Source organism: Diadema setosum, chromosome 17 (genome assembly GCF_964275005.1).
Source record: "Diadema setosum chromosome 17, eeDiaSeto1, whole genome shotgun sequence".
NCBI classification, from domain to species: Eukaryota; Metazoa; Echinodermata; class Echinoidea; order Diadematoida; family Diadematidae; genus Diadema; species Diadema setosum.
This window is the reverse complement of record NC_092701.1, coordinates 17,356,702-17,376,056: the sequence shown is the minus strand read 5'-3', so window position 1 is coordinate 17,376,056 and position 19,355 is coordinate 17,356,702. Positions and strand designations below refer to the sequence as shown.

The 19,355-nt window shown below is 39.2% G+C and overlaps 1 protein-coding gene across 1 annotated transcript in view; it reads right to left on the bottom strand.

The window, feature by feature from the left end:
• Window positions 1-919: 919 nt before the first annotated feature.
• Window positions 920-19,355, bottom strand: part of LOC140240686 (complement C3-like) — an 81,732-nt gene continuing 63,296 nt past the window's right edge. Inside the window, exons 20-40 of the mRNA XM_072320441.1 lie at window positions 18,654-18,882; window positions 17,656-17,865; window positions 16,699-16,819; window positions 15,964-16,065; window positions 14,784-14,972; window positions 13,968-14,052; window positions 12,670-12,829; window positions 11,838-11,921; window positions 10,330-10,498; window positions 9,329-9,540; window positions 8,972-9,133; window positions 8,533-8,592; window positions 7,570-7,778; window positions 7,061-7,148; window positions 6,470-6,547; window positions 6,090-6,195; window positions 5,369-5,461; window positions 4,532-4,606; window positions 3,577-3,660; window positions 2,169-2,310; window positions 920-1,778 (exon numbers count right to left, since the gene is read on the bottom strand). Coding sequence (XP_072176542.1) covers window positions 1,649-1,778; window positions 2,169-2,310; window positions 3,577-3,660; window positions 4,532-4,606; window positions 5,369-5,461; window positions 6,090-6,195; window positions 6,470-6,547; window positions 7,061-7,148; window positions 7,570-7,778; window positions 8,533-8,592; window positions 8,972-9,133; window positions 9,329-9,540; window positions 10,330-10,498; window positions 11,838-11,921; window positions 12,670-12,829; window positions 13,968-14,052; window positions 14,784-14,972; window positions 15,964-16,065; window positions 16,699-16,819; window positions 17,656-17,865; window positions 18,654-18,882 — 2,788 coding nt within the window. The 3' untranslated portion in view covers window positions 920-1,648. The remainder of the gene's footprint in view (window positions 1,779-2,168; window positions 2,311-3,576; window positions 3,661-4,531; window positions 4,607-5,368; window positions 5,462-6,089; window positions 6,196-6,469; window positions 6,548-7,060; window positions 7,149-7,569; window positions 7,779-8,532; window positions 8,593-8,971; window positions 9,134-9,328; window positions 9,541-10,329; window positions 10,499-11,837; window positions 11,922-12,669; window positions 12,830-13,967; window positions 14,053-14,783; window positions 14,973-15,963; window positions 16,066-16,698; window positions 16,820-17,655; window positions 17,866-18,653; window positions 18,883-19,355) is intronic.

The window sequence follows — 19,355 nt, the reverse complement described above, 5'->3', positions numbered from 1 at the left end:
GAAGAAGACTTAAAGGAATGCTGCATGTATACTGGAAGAAATGAACAGTAATATCTCACCGAAGATTTGATAACAATCACAAATCTTCACAAATCTTGAGTTTTCCTTCACACTTTCTTCTCGTTTTTTTCCTGACCATTCAGGATCTTTGCTTACATCATACACGATATCTTTTCTCACTACTGCCAAACTTCATCATTAAATTTGGGGCTGAAGGCAGAGGAGAATTCTTTTTTCCCCACATGGGTAAAGTCTTGGTAGTATAGTGGCAAGTATACATGAGTCTGTGATTGTCTGATAGCGTTGGGAGGGTGGGGCAATCAAGATTTCATAGAGTATGATCTTTACAGATTATCAAGGTGGACGAAGGTTTAAAGATAGTCACATGAGATTACATTAGATAGACATACAGGACTACATACAGTGAAAATCTCTGCAAGTACCAATAAATATCTAGGGGTGAAAGAATATGAGGCATATAGCAGGGCTCGACACTAACTTTCTTTCTGCCAGGTGGCCCGATCGGGCCACTAAAATCTTTAAACCTTTAAACCTTTTGGTGGCCTGAAATAAATGAAAATGTAACAAGAGACTCGGGGGGTCTCACGCTAACCCAAGTATCGCAAGTTCACCTTCCACACATTCCTGCAGACTATTACAGTACCTGAGAACATTTAGCAAAGGGGGGGGGGGGGGTGGAAGTGGCTTCCAGGGGGCATGATGTCCATTTGTATATTCTATTATGTTGGTACTAATTTGTACCAGTGCTTACTAGTATTCTATCACCCTAGCAATAACACCTGTCAAGTTTCATGAAAATTTGACCATGCATTTCCAAGTAGAAGATAAAAATGTAAAATTAAGGCCCCGATTTGGAAACCCCCCCCCCCCCCCCCAACCCCCACCAGGCCAAAAGGGGGAACGGAACCCCCCTGGATCCGCCTTGAACAAACTTGAAACGGCAGTCATCAATGCACTTACTTATAGCATTAACTCAGCTCTTTCTTTTGGTTTCCTTAACTTGTGGATTTAGGATCCCTTGGGACCCCCATGGGAAGGGGGGGGGGGAACATGGTGCTCATCTGAGATCATATCCCTGGGATGTTACCTGCCAAGTTTGGTAAAAATCTGTCATGGGGTTTTCAAGAAGATGAAAATGTAAAAAAGGTTCGCACGAAGCAAGATGCATCACTCAGGATAGACAAGAGATGATGGATGACAGACGATGCACAACTCAGGACGGACGACAGATACAATGGACGATGGACGACACACAACGGGACAATGAATGATCACAATAGCTCACCCGATCTAACAATCCATTTTGAATCTTGCATGCCAAGTCAGGCCACCAAAAGATAGCTTTTTGGAAATTTGGTGGCCAGAAATCAATTTTTAGAGGCCCCCAGGCCACCCGGCCACCACTAATGTCGAGCCCTGCAAATGGCAAAATTTCACTTTCTTTGAGTGATTAACATGGGGCATACAGTGGAGCATGGTAAGAAAATATATATCTATCCTCAAGTTAGCCAGTACCACAATGAAGTTTTCAGTTATTTGGAATAAAAATGAGGACAAGGTGGTAAGAAGACCTTCCTTTAAGATCGGGTCTTCCAGCGACAAACTCAGAGTCTCTTCCATGTCAAAGTCATGTGCATCCCGTTTCCATGGCAACCTCAAACTCCCCCAGCTTGGCCACAACGTCTAGATTCCTCCTCTTGTGCAGTTTCGTAGGCCACGACTCGACGATGCTTCTCTTGTCCAGCAGGTATTTATAGCTGCAAATCAATGCAGGAGCAAGCATTCAAGTTAGGAATTCACAAAATATAATCATAGCGGCAGATAATGCAATAATGAAACAACATTCTTTGAGCAACTAGGTTATGATAATTACCATCAAAAGTATCACAATCTTTCATCAATACTGTATACCTTTCATTGAATATTCTTCATACTAAGGCACATATCTAGCTCTAATCTAACATGCAGATTACAATCTGAGATCCAAGCTAGAGAATAACTTTCTATAAGCCTAGCCTGTTTCTCCCACACTATCCTCTTTCAAAGAACTAATCATGATAACGTGAACAAAAGTATGAAATGAGAAGTCTGTGACGGGTCTGAAATAGTTCAGAGACACAAAATATACAAAGGTTGCAACATCTTACCCCTCTAAGCCATCCTCTCTGACATAGCGGAGTGAAGTAGAACCGATGATGGTGTACTCATTCCTTACTTTAATCTTGGGGCAGTCACATTGCTCCTTGACATAGAAGAGTCTCAGGGAGCCAGGGAGGATAGCATCCACTCCTGTCAATTCAAGCGAAGCAAGACACATTTCAGTTTATGGATGAATCTCAAAAGTTGAGACAAAACTGATTAACAAATTTCAAGTGTAGACAAATTTGATTTTTATAGTCACATCTCTGTGGAAGAAATTCTCACTCATGGATGAAATCAGTTTGCTCACAGGAGATGATACGGTCTGGTAATACTCTCAGGTCATAAACACTGTAAGGTCAGGTGATGTATAAAAGATCAGGTCATATTAAGGTCAGGACATTACAGTCAAGTCAAGTAAAGTCAGGTTAGGACATACAGTGGGGTTATGTAAGGTCAGGTTATGTAAGATCAGATCATAAGTTCAGGACATGTAAGAATAGCTCAATTAAAGTCAGGTCATGTAAGTCAGGTCATGTGAAGTCATGTCATTTAAGGTCAGCCTATTTAAAGTCGGGTCATTTAAAGTCGGGCCATTTAAAGTCAGGTCATGAAGGGTCAGGTCATGTTAAGGTCAAGTCATGCTAAGGTCAGGTCATGTAAGGTCAGGACATGTTAAAGGCAAGGACATGTAAAGTCAGGTCATGTAATGTCAGGTCACATCATGTCCAGGTTTGGGTCTACAGACTGGTGCAACCCAAATTGGAGAACTATACACAGCTGTTAGGAAGTAACTGTCTGAAGTCTTTCACTCTTTAATAGATACAACTGTATGTAGGGGATGAGAGAAAAGGGTAAATAGTGCACATAAGACTTGACTACTTAACATCACTCCCAACTATACGGACATCTGCTCTCACAACAGATTCTATGCTTTACAGAGAGTGGAAAAGAGGGCAACATCTTCAATTCTTTTTATTGGAAAAGGTCTTAAAAGATAATCAAGACCAATTTCAATTCATCTTTTTGGCAGAGAATTTCTTAAATCCACCTGATGTGAAAATACAGCAGTTTGGGTTAATTTCATTGGTTCATTTTCATATTTTATTTGTTTGTGTTGTCAGTTTAGGAGGCAGTAAACAAAAATTTGCATAATGTACACAAAGAGAAAATGGAAGGCAAACAATAATAATTACCATGATCATGAATTTTAATGTTTGTGCAAAGAACTTTAAGAACTGATTTCCTTAACTTTGTTAAACAGTCTCATATATTTTGTAGTGTAACTCCAGAGTTACATTGTAAAAACAGTCTCATATATTTTGTAGTGTAACTCCAGAGTTACACATATATTTTGTAGTGTAACTCCAGAGTTACATTCAAAAGTACATTTGCTTCAATCTCCTCCGTACTTACCTGTTTTTAAAACCCTGGTCACGTTACCAGTCAGGACGGTGTAGCCATTATCATGATCTTGGCCTGCAATGCTCACTCTCAGAGCTGTAATTAATACAGAGTACATATATACCATAATCATACCATAATAACTTCATGCCTTCATCACATCAAACTAATCACCAGCTGGCAAAATGTCCCTCCTTTTCCTGAGCAAAATTTGCTGCAGGCTAGAATTCATTAGTGCACAGTGCGCAACACAATAATTTATTCCGTCTCCATTCAAATTCTGTATCTACTCATACCTTATAGTGACAGTGTTATTCTATCCCTGAGAGATTTCATTTCTTTTCAGTTTTCCCTCATTTTAGGTTAGCGAAATGTGTGATTTTTCCCCTTTTTTTTGGGGGGGGGGGGGGACTCTTTCCCCCTGATTTCTTCTTCTCCTGAGATGTCATGCTTTACGCTATTGTAAGATGATCTTGTGACAAAATTACAGTGATTTGCAGTTATGAAAGAACAGCGTGTCAGTGAACAGCTCATCTTTTTGCCTAAAAATCACAGCCCATCAACAATAGACAAGAAAAACTTAATCTTAAAATAAGAGATATATCAGTTGGTACATGAACATGTGATTAATACAAAACAAACTTAAGTGAAGCCTGTAGTGTAAATGTAGCACTGTGCATTGATTTACTATGAGTCAGTGAGATACTGTGAGAATAAACCATTGCTATAATGTATTACAATTTTATCACATAAAATAAGATGTTTCTTTCCTACAGCCTAGTAATGAAGCATTTCATTCACCTGCTTCCTTCCAACAAGTTTCATGGGCTGGAATCAACTTATTTGTTGCTAGGTAGGGCAAGCTTCTGGCAAGCTTTACAGTTGTTAAGGGCAACTTTTGTGAACAAAGTATGCATACAATTTGAATACATTACAGAACCTGTCTGTTGTTTGTGGTGATAATTACCAAAATGTTCATCAGAAGCACATGCCGCCTCCACTAAGTTCCTCACAGGCTCACGGTCACAACTTGTGCAGCGTTCTGAGGAACAAACATTTTTAAATGCAGTTCAATTCATTTCAATCATTGCATGAAACGACATTCAAAATATTCACCAAGATGTGTGAGTTAAAGGAGGAAAATGTGTGGAAATTGAGTTTTCTTTTTACACTACAATTTAAGATCACGGTTCTGAATGAACATATATGTTGAAAAATTGTGAGTGACTGAATTCAATCACGTACAAAATGCTGGAGAGAGAAATAAGTATCCCTTTTCAGGAGTAATGTAAGTGATATGCCACCTTAGATTAAAACATAATGTAAAACACATTTGTGTTTCAGGCGGCAAAATCTTTGGAGGTATTACTTTTAAGAATATCACTTACTCATAAAACACACACACACACACACACACACACACAGAAATAAACTGCATAATGACTATACAGTTGTCATTACTGTCTGGAATCCTGCTGAACACTGCTTAGCATGCTTTTTATTGCAGTATGAAGACACCATCATAAAGTGTAGATGACAGATGTACATTAAATTGACAGGGTTTGTTTATATGGCACTAACATTGTGGCTGATATGCCTTCACTCTACAGCTTTTAGTTCAGTTGCTTAAGACAGTGCCTTACCAGTCACTGACCCAAATCTGACCAATAACTTGCCCCATACACTGATTATATACTAACTTTCTTACAATCAAATCAAGAGATAATTGCAACATGGGGAAAATCTTAAATCTTAATGACGCAGGCCCGAGAGTTGCTACAGAAGTAATGGTAGTGACACTCACCTGTCGGACACACACATTCAGACTCATCATTACACAGGGTTTGAATCTCAGATGAGCCCTTCAGCGGGTGGTAGAATGTGGTGCAGGATTTATCTGTTTTCAGGAAAAGAGGAGAATTGGGACAATCACACAAAATGAATCAATGTGCAAACATTCAAGATCTTACTAGCTCTTCTCTCTTCAGGGCAACAAAATAATACACTACATTAAATACAACAGAGGAACCTGTAGTTTAATTTCTTCCACTTAAGAAAGGTCAGCAGTGCTACAATTCACACATATGGTCAACCATACATAATGACAGGTATACTGACTGTAACCACACATGTAAACAATCACTGATTCATTTATCCTTCATGCTTGTATCATAAAACAGTACATTACTTTTGCTCTGGTTTGTGGAAAGTGACTTTATGACAATAAACACAAGTTCCAACCAATTTTAGGTGGCTCTATCTGACTATTTCTCCAACTTCACGCAGTCCACTCCAAATAACTCAATCTGAATCATTTCTCTGTCCAGATACCATCCCTCATCACAATGCTATTATTTTGAAATACTCTTGGGGCAAGTATGAGAAACAGGTTCTTGAAATCCAAACAAGTTGCAAACCTGACAGCAAGGTCATTCAACACATGGTTAGCTGCTAAATTTTCACCAAGATCAATTCAGGGCCCTGGAATGAGGGGAAAGAATGAGATTGAGAGTAATTTGACTAACCTGGCGAGTAGTAGTCATAGACTCTGGTGGCCACAGGCTGGACGTTACCAACGTGCATCTCACGCCTTGCGTTGAATCGGATGCAAATGCTCTGGTCTGCTGGAATCTGGTGGCAATTCATTAGACAGGAGGAAAAAAAATACATTACTTCTACCCATAATACAGAAGCATACCCGATGACAGATATTGCCAGACCAAATTCCACAGATAATAGATACAAAGTTTTATATATAGTATGTAATGTCTTTGTACAATTCAATTCATCACTTTGTTTAACTTTACTCACCAACTCTACATGAAACAGTAACAAAACACAAAATATTATCATCCAACAAAAGAAAAAAAGCTACTTGAGAGAAAGAATGCAAAGTTTCCCTCACCCTGTCCAGGTAGAAGATGACTGATCGCTGAGAGACCTCAAACCTTCGCACCAAGTGACGATGATCTGCATTCACCATCTGGAGGGAAAAGTAATGGGTCACATGGTCATTAAAGCGTAAAGAATTAACCTTTACACTAACATAACAAAATGGCAAATTTGATTTTATCTCTATGTGTCATTAAACATCTATATGATGCCATCTACATATTGTATACAGAAGATGTACTGTGTATTTACTGCTAACTGTCACACTCGTACATTTATGCCCCTGTGACTCACATACTATGTGGTGTCTATGTGTGTGGGAGGGATTCCATGACATTTGCTCCTGCAACACTTGCTCCCATAAAATATCTGCACGGCAAGTCAAACATAGATTTTACCCACAAACATAATCCTAACCCTAATCTTAATACTAGTAATCCTCACATCAAAATAAAACCTAAAACCCCATCACAACCCTAACCCTAACAAAATAAGAGCAATTGTCGCAGGAGCAAATGATGTGTCACCATGTGTGTGTTTCTGACTGTCTGTCTGCACAGATAAAAGATATGCACTGAAGCAGCAATGAATTACCACCACTCACCTCTTCAAGTTGGTCCTCAACGAGCACAAAGCCCGAGTAGAGACCGACATCGATGATACCCATGTTGGTCCTGGTGTTCTCAGTGTACCTAGTGGCAATGGATTAAAGTTCATCACAGATGATACAATCTCTCCACCGACAAATGACTGATATTAATCTCAACTTGATAATCAAAGGAATAAAAGTGACACATCATGCATGCTTCTAGTTCATGGGATGTTACTGCATGACTGATGCTAACAGGCAAGACACAACAGTAATTTTCTTCTCTTCAAAACTTCAAATCACCTACTCAAAGCAGGATAGTCACTTATATCTGTCTTTATGTGACCTGAATTGAATTAAGGAAAATATCTGTCAAGATTTGTTGCTGTTATATTTGCTTTTGTTATAATCATTGTCATTAACCTTAATCATCATTGTTTTCAACATTGTCTGTGATTGAATTTTCTGAAGAGGAACTACGAATATGAATATGGAGTTTTTTATTATTAATATGTGAATCCTACCTTGCACAGAAGCTGATTTCTGCCACAAAGTCTCCCTTGGCCCGAGCCATCTGGGCAGCTGTGGTGGTGGAGCGGCGGATCACAGCTACCCTGGATCGGGAGTTGACGGGGTCTGGCATGGCACCATTGCGGGCCTCATGGGCCTCGTATGTCACCTCAAATGGACAAGACTCGCCTGAATTGGCCACACGATTGAATTTCATCTTGACCTACAAGACAAATGCACAAATGTTAGTAATTGAAATCTCAAAGGTTTGGATATAATGAGGGTGGCCATTTCTCTAGGAAATATGTTAACATGGCAGTCATCTGCATTTTCTAGCTGTTATTTATACCGATATCTATGTTTTGTTATAAAGCAAGCACAACTCAACATTATTTTTACAATGTATGTTTACATTGTCTTCTGGTTTGAGCATATTATTGATTGTCATGGATGTACTTCATAACATATGCCTCTTCAGGCTGTAAATTGATATGAAGATGATATTTTGTTGGAAGATATCAGTATTACATGCAGAAAGTACAGAAATAAAGTACTTCCTCTGAGGATTGCTTGCCTGTTTTCATGAACACTTCAAGATCACACGCATGAGTGCAGGTAATGCTGATTGCAGGCAATTCAATGGTGCCATATAATAAAGGTTTGCATTTGATTTTGAAGAGATCATCCAGACATGGCACACAAATCCAAAACAACGGAACAAATCAAATAAGTGAGGTCACTAGGCAACCTCACCCTCACAAGACAAGAGTAATGTGGGCGTTGTTTTAGTATATAACTACTTTTGTGCATTAAAGTCACATCTTCTCTTTCTTTCTGTCTGGCTTTTTCTTCCTTTAGAAATTAATGTGTTGGTCTCGTCATACTAGCAGTAAACTGTATAAGCAGTTATCTGAATTCACAAAACCTTGAATGTATCAGCACTCAAGATTTAATTTTCGACGGAATAAGATACTTACCATGAGCTTGCCAGTCCCTTTTCCAGAGCATTCACTTCTCAGACGACCACCAATAGGAACCTAGAGTGTGGATGAAAGATTGAGAAGAAAAAAAAATATGTATAAACTCCTTATCACAACTATATATACTGGATACTAAAGTCACTGTCCAGAACAAATGCATGCAAGTATGAAATGTATCTATATACAGCAGGTGGCAGCTATAGACACTTGAATAGACCCTGTACTTCAGAGCCTCTTTCTTAAGTTCACACTTTTCCAGAGTGTGTGCTTTCTTTCCAATATTTAGATGGGTTAGAGAAGTCCATTTGAATTGAGTTATACATCATTTTAAAGCTTAGAGTCTGCTCTTTCAAAATCTGCCTTAACTAAAAATCCATGTCTGGCGATGTTTTGTTGGCTTTGTGATGCAGGGTCACATATGATCACCATGACTTACCATAACTTCTTCCTGGACTAGTGCATTGTGGGGCAGAATGTGGTGTTCAAAGCGGAAAGACTCGTCAGCGTCCGAAGTGAGGATACATGTGAGGTCGATGTCGTCTCCATTATGGGCCATCTCCACGTACTTGATGAGCGCTTGGAGGGCGATGACAGAATCCTGAGTGGGGAAAGATATCAAAGACGCACATCAACCTTTAATTGTTGTCTCTTATAATAGTAGTAGTAATAACAATGATATGAACAATCTATATAGTGTTTATTTCAATGAGTTTCTCAAGCTTATGAATGGTCTATTTTACCATGATCACAGCAAGTATTAATCTTTCTCTAGAATCTGTCTATCAAAACTCACCTGGGTGGAGACAAAGCCTCCCTGGTAGTTCTGCTGCTCACTCAGCCAGAGGGCGACGCTGCCAGCGTACGTGATCTCACGGAGAGCCAGCTGGGTTAGGAGGGCGTAGGCTGTGGTCTCCACAGCGATGGCAGTGGGACGGACTCGGTACCAGTGGGGCATGTCTTGGTTCAGAGTGTCCTCCTCGGCTGGGGCCCAGTGGCGGCTACCGTCTATGGGATTGTTAAAAGGCGGTCAGTCATGGTTACAATATATCATTGCTAATCTGTGTACTTAGTAGACATTCTCAGCTGCTGATAGGCAGAAATATAAACTTTCCCTCATTTTATTGGTATTTTGATAGAATGATCAAGACCTCTACTGCTTTCAGGCACAGTATTGTTGCTGGCGTGACAAGACCTTGTACACCTGTACCTAAAATCTTGGTTAAAGTCACTTTCTTTAATTGATTGTTAGTTAATCAGTTAAGTGATGTCCTGTCCGAATCCAAGCCGTCTTACCCCAAGAATGAAACCACCACGGCATGTCAAAGGAAAGGCAATCCCACTTGTTATAGTGCTTGGGCTGCCATGTTTTTTTCACTCTCCCCAACACTTGACCATTGTTTGTTTGTTTGTTTTTTGTCACCCCAACAGTGTTATGCTATGTTACATCATATATAATAGATAGCATAGTCTCAATTAGCTGACAATCCTACAGTAGTAATTCAGTAGTTTTACGCAAAACGTTTGAAGTACAGATACTCTTTGTCAAAATGTGGTGCATCATCACGTCATAAAAGAAAGAACTTTGGCAATCTAACCTTTGCAGTTTTCTAATTTGTAATTATTCGACAAATACTTTCATTGTAAAGAAGTAGCACAAATTACACCAATTAAAAGCTTAATTAGCAACTGGTAAATTCATATCTGTCAAAATCCAGACATTTATTTTCACAGCAGCATATTATGCCTTTGTGTTGATGCATCACAAATACACACAGGAGAGAGTTTCCCCCTTACCTTGATTGTTGAAAGCATCACTCTTCAGCCTCCTGTTAGCTTCAGTGGCATACTCGCTGTCAGCCAGGGCCAGGGCATAGGCCACGATGGCCTTGGAGTAAGGCCTGGTCAGGAGATTAACCTGCATTTCCAGAAACCTCTTGGCCCGCTGGATGGCTAGCCCAAGGTCCTGCACAGCAACATGGAATATAAACATCCAGAATGGAGATTTCATTAGGGGAACTAGCTTTGACACCAACACTTGATAGTAGAGTCGGTCAATTTTATATGGTACTGGCTTATGCAATTTAATTTTACGGAATGCATATGTCTTTATACAAACTCGATAGATTATGGTATTGAAATACTTGTTTCAATGAAAAAAAAAAAGAGGACTGCATTTCAGTGTGTGTGCCTCACCAATGCACCACCAAGACAACAAAAAATAAAATAAGAATCAGAGGAGTACATCAAATATTTACATCACATCGCATTCAAATACTAAAATGTAATTAAAACTTGACAATTATCACAGCAAACATTTCATTCACATTAAAAAAAAATATATATATATAATAATTCAATTTTTCAGCAAGTGATATTTCAGTGATTGGAATGCTGTTCATCAGGCAAAATTTTAGCACCAGAGAACACCTATAAGCCAGTTCGTAATTAGCTCATGTGCACGTTGGTACAAATGACCTTTCTATTTTCTTAGTTGGTTAGGCACTTCTTTCACATTCAAAGCAATGTTATAATGCGTACCGGTAGGTTTGCCCGGCGTAACAATTTATGGAATTCGTGTTAAACAAAAATGAGCTTGCACAGCGAGACCAGGTGACCAGGATGGTCCGTCAAACAACCCTCGGGGGAAGCATCCATTTCTTTGTTTTGTACTGAATGCATTAAAACATGTTTATATTCGTAATGCCAAATACCAGGTTTGCAGTCAGGTGGATGTAATGGCAAGTATCATGTACAAGGATTGCATGAATAATCATTATATGACAGATGCTTATCTCCGTGAATTTAAAAACCATCATGCGCTTTGGTACCAATGACCTTTTTCTGCTCATGCGCAAAGTGGAACTACGAACTGGCTTATTTCACTCATCTCTAGATACATGTACATTCATGTCAGTCTTGGGTTAAGGCCATTACCCTTAGGTTCAATGAGGAGGGAAATGGGGCACACGACTGAAAGGCTAGATTCACTGAAATGGAATCCAAATAGCAGATGGATATTAGTCTATGGACTGGTCTAAAAACATGGCTGAATACACTATACTGTTAAGACTAATTCCATTCATAAGGCATGAAGTCATTTCTGTGCTGCATCTGCAAATGGTTTCCAGATTGACAGTTAGTATTCTTGATACCATGCTCCAGTTGAATCCAGACAAGGGGTGTTTCAATTTGAACCCATTTCCTGGATAGTAACATCTTTGCCGCATAACACGTATACAACACATGAAGGGGAGATCCCTACATCCCCCCTCTTTCCCTCCCAAGCTGCAGATCCTCCTCACCTGCTCCACTGAATCACACCAGGGGCTCTCCAGCAGTGAGATGAGGACGTATGCTGTCATGGCTGCCTCCCCGCTGATTCCGCCCTAAAATATGGGAATACATGAGGAAAGCAACAAAGTAATAAGATGGATAATGTCACTGGGCAGAGAAAATTAAATTATACTTCAGACTCAACTTGGTCTTCTCTGCAAAAGCAAGACTTACATCCATTCTCCGTCTTGTTAAGGGCCTACACTGTACATGATAAATCCTGCACGTATCATCATGTCACATAACTCAATTCTATTTGATACATTATGAAGTTAACATCAAATATCATTACTGAACTATCATTTAACAAGTGGTCCCTTTTTGTTATGTATTTAAGCACTGTCAATAGAGATATCAAAATGTTTAATAAAAGTTAACGAGGTTATCACTGTTTATAGGTCAGTTATTGCCTATTCAGTATTTCAGTATCTGACAACCTTCACCACATTACTGTACAAACCATACATTTTGAGAGGTTTCTATTTTTGTAAATTTTGCAAGTGAGGAGCAGTTGAGAATTTAGCAACACAAAAAAATTATCAACTCTGATCTTGACATAAATGCAACGTGCACATATACATGTCTTCCTTCATTACTGTACCCCATGATCGCAAATATAACCCCTCAAGATCTTGTCAAGAAGTCTTGGATTCATGAAAAATTAGGCTCACTAAAAATGTACGGTGCATATAATCAATTACTTTAACAGAAAAACGAAAATAGGAGTTCAGTGTACAGATGGATATTCATCAAAGCTGGACTGCTAAGCTAGCGACATTGAATGATGGGAACGTAACTGACCGTCATCTCCTTGTGGTGGACTTCATAAAGCTCAGAGAATGATCCGTTGGGGTTCTGGGCATTCCTCACCAACCAATGCCCCGCATTGCAAGTGACTGCTCTGTCTACAGGGGTCAGTTCGTCAGCGTGAGAAAACACCTTCAGCACAAAGGCCGTCAACCTGGTGCAGGAATTACATATGAACGATGAATAGGAAGCTACTGACATTTGAATACAGTTAGTCATATTCATCATCAAAATGGGACATGTTGTCTGTTATCAGCAGCATTATAAGATTCATCGATGGTATCATCAGATTTATCAAGACTACCATCATGAAGAGCATCCTCACTCGTACAGTACACTCCCGTTATAACAAACATGGTTATAACAACATTTCAGATACAATGAAGTAATATTCAGGGCCCACACTTATCATCTATATATATCTTTAAACACTCTTGCTGTTTGGATATGACAAAATTTCGATATCACAAAAGAAAATTGCTGGTCCTGAGGACTTCGTTATAACAGGAGGTGCCTGTATCATTAATATCACAAGAGTAAGACCATGATACTGACATAAAATCTATGACAAATACTATATGAGATATCACTTTATTCACTGTTTTATAGCCTTTCTTCTGAATTTTCACCTTCACTAGAGAAAAGGTGGCACCACTTTTTCTCTATATGTGATCAATGTATGATACATCTACAAATAATTTGATGAATGGAATTCTGTTTGGGGTAAAATAAGATGAGAAGTAGAAGGTAGTTAAGATTAGGGAGCTTTAGATCTTAGACGCGCGGACGTTCAAGGGAAAAAAACATGATCTGAGCTTGCGCAGTAGCGCGCGTAAAGTCAATCTATTTTTAGCTTGCGTCGCCTGAGTTGTTTACTACGCGTACTCGGCTATTTTCACGTCCGCACAGTTTGCAACGTAGAGAGCTCCTTCATGCACTGATCATATGGGGGCGCGATTTTATTTTTTATACGTTGCGTCCCAGCGTAATCTAAAGCTACTTTTCCACACGACGCAGGGAGAGGAGAACGTCCAGCGCAAGCGTCGGCTCAAACGTCCGCGCGTCAAAATCTAAAGCTCCCTATTGTCTTGGCCAGTCATAAGGATGCAGCCTCACAGAAGTCGAGTACAAAGGGGTGAGCACACATCATAGGAAAAAAGGTAGAAAATTGATACGTGGCAAGGTTGAATTGCAATGTTCACTCTGTTGACAGAGATGGATGACAGAAGCACTCAATGGACAAAAACATACACCTACCAGTAGTTAATGAAGAATAGATTGGACCTGCTTACCAAGTACTGCTGTTGTAATTGCTGTTGTTTCCCCAGATGGCAAAGGATCCATCAGTGCGACGATGAACCAGGGTGTTACCAAGACCTGAAAAGGTGACGAATACAAAAACAATATCAGAGATCACTATCATCACATTCCTCTCATCTCTTTCTTACATCTCTAGGCTACTTTAGACTTCAAAAAAATGCAACACCAAAACATTTTCCTAAACCTATGCTACTAAAAACTCCTGTAACTGTGTAAATATATTCAACACAGATTAGTCATCAATTGAGATGGAATACAGAAAAGGACTTCTTCGGTAATTGATGTCCTTGGTCATAGCCAGGGTTTAGCTGTATTGAATCAGAAAGACCAAATAATGATCTTTAAAATCACTGCTACTAACTAGAAAAGCACTCAGAGAGCACGGACCTTCGCCAAGCCAGTAAATCATTTCCACCCTTAGACGCATGCCATTTAACAAAACAGAACACTTTTGTTTACATCATTGCATGGCACTTTGCCCGAGCAGAGAGCACGCTTTAGTGCACGTATGTAAACCTCCAAGTACGCGCAGCTTGAACCCAAAGTTCATTGACCTTATATGCTAAAAGATGAAAAATCCTTCACAAATCCATAAAAATCCCCGGATCAGTACCAAAGTTGAATGAGGTGTTCCTTGCGTCAAAATCGACCTTTCATTAAAGTTTCATTTTAATCCGAACACAACTTTTTGAGTTATTTTGCAAACAGACAAACCAACACCGATGATCACTTAACCTCCTCCTTCCTTGGCAGAGGTAATTAAAAGGAAACTGGTATGAGTGGCTAACCTTCAGAAATCTTGATCATTGCTTGCTCCTCTAAGGTGGTATTGGTCAGCTTCATGGCCTTGAGGTATTTGAGGATAAAGATGGCCGGAGCCACGATGCTGGTGGTCTGCTCTCCGCAACCCCGGGGCAAGTCCAGCCAGGTTCCAAAGTTTTCAATGGGATCCACAGCAATGGGTCCAAGCATGTTACCTGAATGGATAGGAACACATACAAACACATACAGAGAAAATGAAACAATAACACCGATAATATGTCACATGCCTATAGTACTGTAGTTGGAATGATCATGGGAATATGTGCACTTTTCTCACAGTCGACTACACACAAATTAATGCAGTTTAAACATTGCAGTAGCCTACTGTACAAGTGAAATCTTTTGTGATTGCTCGACATGAAACTAGAGCGAAAAATATAAGCACATAAATGATTTTGCTTCTAATATGTAATTATATTTTATCTCCTCTGATTCCGCAAAATTATGAACATGCAAGATTCATTTTACCTGACAGAACGTAAGCAAATAATGTGAAAATTGTCACATTTTCAGTTTTTAACTACTGAGAATACAACATTTATTGTCCATAGAGTTATAGGGTGCCCCATGGAATACATTGAAAACAATAGTAACTTTCATCCATTTGAATATATCCCATAATCTATGAATTACATCACTTTGTTTCATTTTTGTTTTGTTCTTCCTATTTTTGTTTTACCCTCAGGTCCATGCATATTTTTCCTATCCATAACTTTCATATGAAAGATGCAAAAACATACTCACAGTCCCTTCAAAGAATTGTAAAACCAGAAATGTTTGCATACATTTTAATTCTGCAAATTTGGTGAGTGCCAAAATTCCCAAAATCAAAAGGCATGCCAAAGTTCTTGTCTACTCTATATGCATTGAATGCCAGTGGCAATTTGCGAAAATTTCACGCGGTGAAAAAAAAAAGGCTGTCAGCTGTAATTTGCAAAAATTTCAAGCTGCAAAAATTTCTTGCTTTACTGTAAATGTGGCTCTAACATTCCCTAAAAGTGGCTTTAACATTCCCTATATGCTATGTTAGGCTGCCTAAAATGGCGGAAAAGCATGATGTGTAATGAGAGACAGACCTTACAATGGAACAGTTGATTCAAGACAGAAACAACAAGATGTAGAAAGAAGAGATGAATTCAAGCTTACCAATGAGGCTAACATAGGCCGACACTGTCTCAGGGATGACGTTCTCAGGGGGTCGAAGGTCAACCACGTTGAACTGCCTCCTGCTCTCAGTGTACACGACCTCTGTACGACACAAGCAGACATTAGTTACATTCTTGATAATCAACATACAGTGTATGGACGATACTAAACCTCATGTACACCAGGTAAAAGGATGTTGATTGCACATTACATTCACTGATTGTTTCCTCAATTCAAGTTGAACATCAGCACAGTCTGACCAACTAAAAAAAATACTAAGTTTTTCAATTTGCAAAGTACACAGTGTGAATTTAAAATATAAAGTAATGTGAAGTAATGTGAAGTTCTTGAGCAATAACCATGTTATACTACAGGTCAATTAACTCAAAGTTATGAATAGAGACTCATTGACTGCTTTGTCTTTAAGCTATATTATAAATCCAAAGTATGACTGTGATCGTAATCATGTGTACACAAAGTAAACAGACCTCTGTGTTGTCACCTCCCCAACGTGAGACCTCGGCAGAATACAGTATAAAATGCTTGTACACTACAATGTCATTAAAACATATATGGATAATGCCACAGAGGAAGGCATAAGTAATATCGTTGAAACAAATATTCGATCATTCCGTGGTACAGAAAAACTGGGACTACAAGCCGATTGTTTACAAAATTACGTTGGAGACACTAACTTTTGCACATGGATTAAAGAGAAAATCCATGGAAACTCACGGTCACTTTGAAGATCATCCACGATGGCCGCCCTCAGCCGAGTTGAGTGGCGCGGTTGACGATAGACACCAGATGGATCCAGCAACACGGTATGGTCCATAGACTGGGGTGTGCCTTGGGGCTAGGGTACAATTACAAATAAAAAAAGAAAAATCAGCACTGCATCTCTATATGTTTGCATAAAATGTATAGCAGTTCAGGGTTTTTCAAATTCATGAAATTCTTCCGTCGAGATGTTTTCATTGCAACTGATTGACAAATTGCCCTACATCGACGTAAATAAGCACTGAATTGATCAGTGTTTTAGTAGTAGCCATGATAACAAATCAGGGTTAATTTATTTTTTCAGTTTGGTTACTTAAAGTATACGTATATACTGCCACTTACTGCTATTTGGGGGCAATATAAAAATTGAAATCATAACACTATTGACATCAAAACCTCATATAATTGGTTTCCATGTCTATCAATACTGAGTTTTTAAAAGATAAAATCTAGAGGCAGCGTCAACTGAAACTCTAGGAAAGGCAAAGAGTAGAACAACACACACCATGACTGTGATGAGGAGCATTATGTTGTAATACAAGATGTAAGCAGCTTCTGGGGATATTAGTACATGACATATAATGTTACATTACTGAGTCATGTTTCGCATAGCTTGTATAATTATTTTCTTTTTTTTTAATGAAAAAACATCCACTGCACTGTGTATTTTGATGAGCAAAGTGTATTCCTGCAAAAATACTTGTTCTCAAGTCTAGTCAGTCAAGCTAATAGAAACTCGGCACCAGATGAAGCTGGCATATAACCTACAATGGGCCAGTGTTTGCCATCACTGCAGTCATTTCCTGCAAATAGATTCAAGGCAAGTTTGGGGCAGTAAATCTTCAGCTCTCTTCGTCTCAAATCGACTTCAACGGAAATTCGAGGAAGAAATCAAGATGTGAGTGTACTCACAATGACATTAAGCATTTTCTCCACACCATCGCTGCCAATGTTGGAAGATGCCGTAAACCTGATGGGCAGATCACCGGTTTCCAAGGGAATGATGACAAATTTCAGTGACTGGGAGTCGTTCCCAGCCACCACCAGTGTTCGCCTCGCAGGCTGGCTGGGGTCGGTGGACTCTCCACACATCGTCTTGGAGCCATAGAATGAGACCTCGACCTAATGAAAACCATAAGGGTGTCACGAGAGGGACATTTGTAATATCATCCATGGACAAACAACGTGGGAAGGTATTCACTTTCCAGACAAGGAATATAATGGTTGGCACTCCTGTAATTGATTGATTTTAGTCCAGGTATTAGTAAGTCCACTTTTAGTCCCGGTTTAGATGCACTGATGAGTCGGTTCACTTTCAGTCCTGATTTCAACAACTCAATGAGTCCCTCCACATTTTGTCCTAGTTTAAATGACTTGATGAGTCAGTCCACATTTTGTCCTGGTTTAAATGCCAAAATTGTTCAGTTCACTTTTAGTCCTGGTTTAAACGCCTTGATGAGTCTGTCAACATTTTGTCATGGTTTAAATAATTTTATGAGTCAGTCCACTTTTAGTCCTGGTACACATACCAAGATTTTCACTCCACATTTAGTCCTGGATTAAATGCCAAGACAAATCAGTGAACTAAGGTGAGCTTAAAACCTCTCATCCTTTACAAATTCTTTGTCACATCAAACAAAGTGCCATATCATTTTTGCACCAAGTAGAGCGTAACATTCTTGAACCAAGAAATTAGAAAATCAATTAGATGGCAGACAACATGAAGTAACTTGTTTGATAATATTTAGATTTGGTGCTAGAAAGTAAGTGGAGCTCCATTTTTCTTTCTAAGATTTACAGACAGCGTTGCAAACACAAATGACTCAACATTCACCTCTTAGCAATCAAAAGACCAAATTTATAAAATTTCAAGGGGAGGGAGGTAGGTTCTGGGATGAAATAAGGCGTACCTCCACCTCCTGTGAGTGGTAGTTGTAGATAGAGGCCAGGACCTCAATTTGCTCCAGGTGGACAACAGAGTAGGGCAGCTGCAGCTGCACACTGAGCTTCTTGAAGACGTTGACGTCGACGGGTTCCGCCACACAGAACCCACCGCTGGGTGTGACAGAGATGGCTTGCAGACTCCACTCCGTGATGCTGCCTGGTGTGACAACTTCCAGCGACTCCTGTCCCGTGGCTCTAAAACCGAGAAGCAAATGAGACAAGTAGGCTTAAAGGGATGGTGTCGGTTTGGTAGAGATGGGGCTTCAGGTTGCCAACTGCTTTTGTGAATTGATGAGAGACTGCTTATGAAATATAAAAGAGCATACAATTCTAAAAGGTATTCAAAGTTTATTTACTGAAAACTGGTTTTGAAATGGCTGAGGTATACAAAAACAAAGAGGTCCTAATAAAAGGTGAAACCCACCTTTTATTCGGACCACTTTCTTTTACTTTGTTTTTGGATATCTCAGCCACTTTAAAACCGATTTTCATCAAATAAACTTTAAATACCTCTTGGAATTGTATGCTCTTTAATATTTCATATCAGTGGTTTATAATTATCTCATAAAATGTTAAAATCTTCATTCTTTGTGTCAATCAAAACTAAACCATCCATTTAATCACTAATGGACCGCTTTGAGTGAATGCTGACATCATATAATCAACAG